Genomic DNA, 4,807 nt, shown 5'->3' with positions numbered 1-4,807 from the left:
TGTTCTTTACCTCTGATTAAATACTTTGTTGGTTTCTCTTGCCTTTTAATTAATATGTAGCTTCCAAATTCAACAATATGCAATGTTATTGATTGCATATATATATATATATATATATAGTATTTAAGTAATAATTCAAAAGAAACACCGGTAACATAACAATTAAAATGTGCTTATTTCGCCTATTAGTATTGCATCCTTGAGTAGGTTGTTTATTTTGAAAGAACTCAAAATCGAACCCCAAAATTCACTCAAAATGAGGGTATACAAGCTTGTCGAGCTTGCTCCATATCTATGCATATTTTTTATTTCTCTTTTGTCAATTGTATTAACATTGAATGATTCATGCAACCTATCCCATGCAATTTGGATTATCTTCTTATTGTTATTTTTCATCAACTATATCAACTATATTAATTTTGAAATATTTTCACTTACACAAATCATTTTTACACTTTTCTTAGAGAAAAACAACACAAGTGCTTGGTTCTTTGTTATATACTTTCCATCATTTTCTTTTGTTTTCTTTTATTCAAGTTATTTTTTTCATATTTTAGTCCATTTTTGTCCAATTTTTTTAAATAAATAAAATCTTTAATTCCTATTTACGAATCTCATTGATTTTATTCAATGCATCCTTTCCTACCAAATATGTCAACAAATGACCAATTAAACAAAAAAAAAATGCCAGTTTTTTGAGATAATAAATTACTGGTACAAATTACAGTGGTAAAACTATCTGATTTTTTTTTATAAAAAAATGGATAAATAACCACCATTCATTGATATATCACTATTTACTTCAGTGAAGAACAAGAGGAAATTACAACAAGAGCACAGAAAGGAAAAGAAAAAGACAGATCAAAATACAAACAAAGAAAGATTCACTAGAGGTAGATTGCTAAAACTGAAAACAAAATGCCTTAGGGAAGAGAACTATCTGAATTTTCTTGCCTTTGATCCTTATTCCCCACATCCACCAAACCATTCATAATGCAAGAAAGAAAGCCAGCAAGCAAGCAAAAGTGAAGGTTCATTCATTGCCAAGATAAGTATAACCCTCTTTCTTATCATCCATTTTATTCTTTTCCCTACCACCACAAAGAAGAACTTCTAATTTCCTTTAGACCTTCAGTGCTCCTTCTTTTTCATAGAATAAAGTTAAACCAACATTATAGAAAATAAAGACATATACAACAATGAATGAAAATGCATGCATTGAATCCTCAAAGTTTCACAAACTCACATGAAGATCCCTCACCCAATAATAATAATAAATAAGACTTCAAACTTGAACACTCTTCACTGTTCCATACAAAGCAAAGAACCACATTCCCTTCATCTTCTTCCAAAATGAATTCTCTTCTTCCCCTTTCAATCCTTCTTCTATGCTTCTTCTTCTTCTTCTTTATCCAAGCACAATTCTGCTTCTCCGCTGTTGTCTTCGCTGTCCAAAAACATCGTCGACAATCGTTACTCACTGCTGAAACATCTTGTGACATCTTCACTGGTAGTTGGGTTCAAGATGAGTCATATCCTTTGTATTACTTCTCTTCTTGCCCTGTCATTGATCCTCAGTTCAACTGTCAACTCTTTGGAAGGCCTGACTCCAACTACCTCCATTACCGTTGGAAACCCGCCACCTGTGAGCTCCCAAGGTCACTCTATTTTCTATTTTCATTTTCTCATCCTTTCAATCAAATATTTATACAGTGTTTTGAGTCCTATAATTTTTCAGGTTTGATGGGATTGATTTCTTAACAAGAATGAGAGGAAAGACTGTGATGTTTGTTGGTGACTCTCTTGGACGTAATCAATGGGAGTCCTTGATTTGCATGCTCCATGCACAAGCAGAGGCTTCTCCAACTCAGTTCATCAAAGGAGATCCTCTCTCCATTTTCAACTTTGTGGCATGTTCTCTCAATCACTATTTATATATATATATATATATATATCAAATTGAAACTCAATGTTATTTGTTTTGTTGATCAATGGAAACAGGAATATGAAGTGTCTATATCTTTTTACAGAGCTCCATATCTTGTTGACATAGTGATGTTTCAAGGTAGGAGAATTCTCCAGCTTGATGAGATATCGGTTAATGGTGAAGCTTGGAAAGACGCCGATGTTCTCTTGTTCAACTCCGGGCATTGGTGGACACACAAAGGTTCTCTTCAAGGGTACTTCTATATTTCTCAATTAATCTCTTCTTCTTAATTCTTAATTCTTCTTCTTCTTAAGAGTGGAGGTTGTGAGTAATTGTTAAAGATTGTTAGCAGATGGGACTACATGGGAGATGATGGAGTTTATTATTTGGACATGGATAGGCTTGTTGCCTTTCAAAGAGGGATGAGCACATGGGCTAATTGGGTGGACCTCAACATTGATAGGACTAGAACCAGAGTCTTCTTCCAATCCATCTCCCCAACTCATTACAAGTATGTTATCATCTTCATTCCTTTATTCAAAAACCATTGGCTATCACTATTCCATTTAATTAAATAAAAAAAAAACCAGCAGAATTGGACAAGTAGTTGAATTTTCCTGCATTCTGAATGGAAACACACTGTTTGTGTTTGTGGTCCTCTCTCAATGGACCAGAATTTGATTTGGTTTCATAGGATAAAAGAATCTAATTTTTATTTTTATCCGATTATGTTTAGTCCTACAGAATGGAATGATCCTGTTTCGAAGAACTGTTATGGTGAGACGGCACCGGTGAACGGTTTTAACTACTCCGGTGTCTACCCTGTCCAAACACGGGTTCTTGAAGGTGTAGTAAAGGCAATGAGATATCCAGCTCACATTCTTGACATAACCAGCCTCTCCGAGCTTCGAAAAGATGGGCATCCTTCGATATACAACGGCGATTTAAGTCCTGATCAAAGAGCAAATCCTGACCAGTCTGCAGATTGCAGCCATTGGTGCCTTCCAGGCTTGCCAGACACTTGGAATCAATTGTTTTATACTACATTATTGTTTTAGCCTTTCTGTATTTTTATTTTTTTAGTCACTTATTGACTTTGTTGTACTCTCTCTTCATCAATTGTTTCATCCAATTCAAAGATAATTCAAGTATATTAAGTAACTCAGCTTTAATCAATCACTGTTGTTTGATACATTAGGACACGTTCTTTATTTGAACTTGTTAGTTTATACAGTTGAACACAAGTAGATTTCCTCACTTTTATTTTTATTTTTTCCTTTCAATGTCTAGATATATTTTTTATTTTAGAAAAAAACAAAGAAATGTTTTCTTTCAATTTGTGTCGTCATGCCGCTTGTATGCAGCTATTTTTGTCCCCTTATATATGTGTATGTATAAATGTATGCAGATTCATGCCGCATGTATGTAGCCCTTTCAGTTTGTTGCTTGACACTTTGTATTTAATTTGATTAAAAACAACATCCACTGAGGCTTAACCAATACTTATAAACTAGTTATTGATAAAATTTTTTGGATGACATGATTAAAGTTAGAAGCTTACAATCACTTCTGAAAGAAACCTTTCTCAACAAATTTTATTGTAATTAATAATATTTAAATGAATAATAGATTATGATTAAATTTCTTTTTTAATTAATGATACTTATTTAAGAAAAGAAGTATGACAACAAGTATGATAACAAGTCCTGTCTGAGTATCTGCAGTTTGAATCTGATAAAAAAAAAAGAATGGAATCTGGTGAAGAGGCAATTTTCATAATGTACAATCAATTCCAAAAAAAGTCAGAACCAGCTCAAAAACACTTGAAAGCAAAAATCACTAATTAAACAAACAATGTGCAATGCAAGCAATCAGCATTGATTGGAAGACCAGTCATTGTTATATTTGATTTAGGAAATTACTCACCACATTCATATGGTGTTGTGATGGGGACGCAAGCGTGCGTGCCGATCGCGTAATAATAGTGTCTGCAAAGCAAAATGTCAGTCTATAGGGAAGAAATTAAGAGAATACTAATAATAGCCCTAATTTCGAAAATTAGCCTAACTAATAAAGTGATGTGTGTAATCAAAAGAGAATAAAAGCAAGAAATAAAGAAATAAAACTGGAGAGAAATCAAGGAAAAAAAAAACAATGTCTAGGAAATAATATCCCTCTAGGGTTATAAATTACATGACAAAGGTTGTCTAGGTATGCAATCTTTATTTGAACTGAGAAAATTTCCAGAATTATACAAAACCCCTCGGTAGAGGGTGAAGAGTAACTCGAATAGGTGCAGAACTGATACAGACATCCACATAATCACATTAACATTCTATGAAACCTCACCGTGAGCTAATGATGATCTCTCCAATAGATAATCTCCATTGTAAAAGGAGATTAACCATAATCCGAATACAGAGTAGAGATGTGATTATTCCTAAAATATACTCCACATGATTGCAAAAAGCACGAAGATAATCATTAACTTACTCAAGAGAATTGAGAGAGACGGAGTCTCCAAAATACCATATACTCAAGCTTACTCACAATTCCCTCTAATCATGGCATATTTATGCTAGATAAGTATTTCTACTCATCACAAAGTATGATGGTTAGTGCTTTCGCCTCGTTAACAATCAAGCATAAAACACGTGATTAGATTCAAATAGAATAGATTGCAATAAGGAAAACAATTCAATCATGAAGTTCCAACAACCAATGTCAAAAACTAAACCTTAGAGTTTAATTATGCCCAAACATCTAACAAATTAACCCTCCATTAATAGAGGGCAAACATCCAAGATACAAGACACAGAAGGAAACATATAAAACATGAAAACCCCTTCTCAATCGTGCCATAGGAGGATTGTCGAAAAA

The 4,807-nt window shown here is 33.4% G+C and overlaps 1 protein-coding gene across 1 annotated transcript; it reads left to right on the top strand.

Annotated features, from left to right (window-relative positions):
• The first annotated feature begins 946 nt into the window (after positions 1–946).
• Positions 947–3,103, top strand: LOC120283283 (protein PMR5-like). The gene is made up of 5 exons (XM_039289927.1): positions 947–1,658; positions 1,739–1,910; positions 2,002–2,180; positions 2,280–2,438; positions 2,664–3,103. The coding sequence occupies exons 1-5, from the start codon at positions 1,354–1,356 to the stop codon at positions 2,983–2,985; spliced, it is 1,137 nt and encodes a 378-aa protein (XP_039145861.1). The 5' UTR covers positions 947–1,353; the 3' UTR covers positions 2,986–3,103.
• Positions 3,104–4,807: the final 1,704 nt, after the last annotated feature.

Source organism: Dioscorea cayenensis, chromosome 3 (genome assembly GCF_009730915.1).
Source record: "Dioscorea cayenensis subsp. rotundata cultivar TDr96_F1 chromosome 3, TDr96_F1_v2_PseudoChromosome.rev07_lg8_w22 25.fasta, whole genome shotgun sequence".
NCBI lineage: Eukaryota > Viridiplantae > Streptophyta > Magnoliopsida > Dioscoreales > Dioscoreaceae > Dioscorea > Dioscorea cayenensis.
This window is presented reverse-complemented; position numbering and strand designations above follow the sequence as displayed.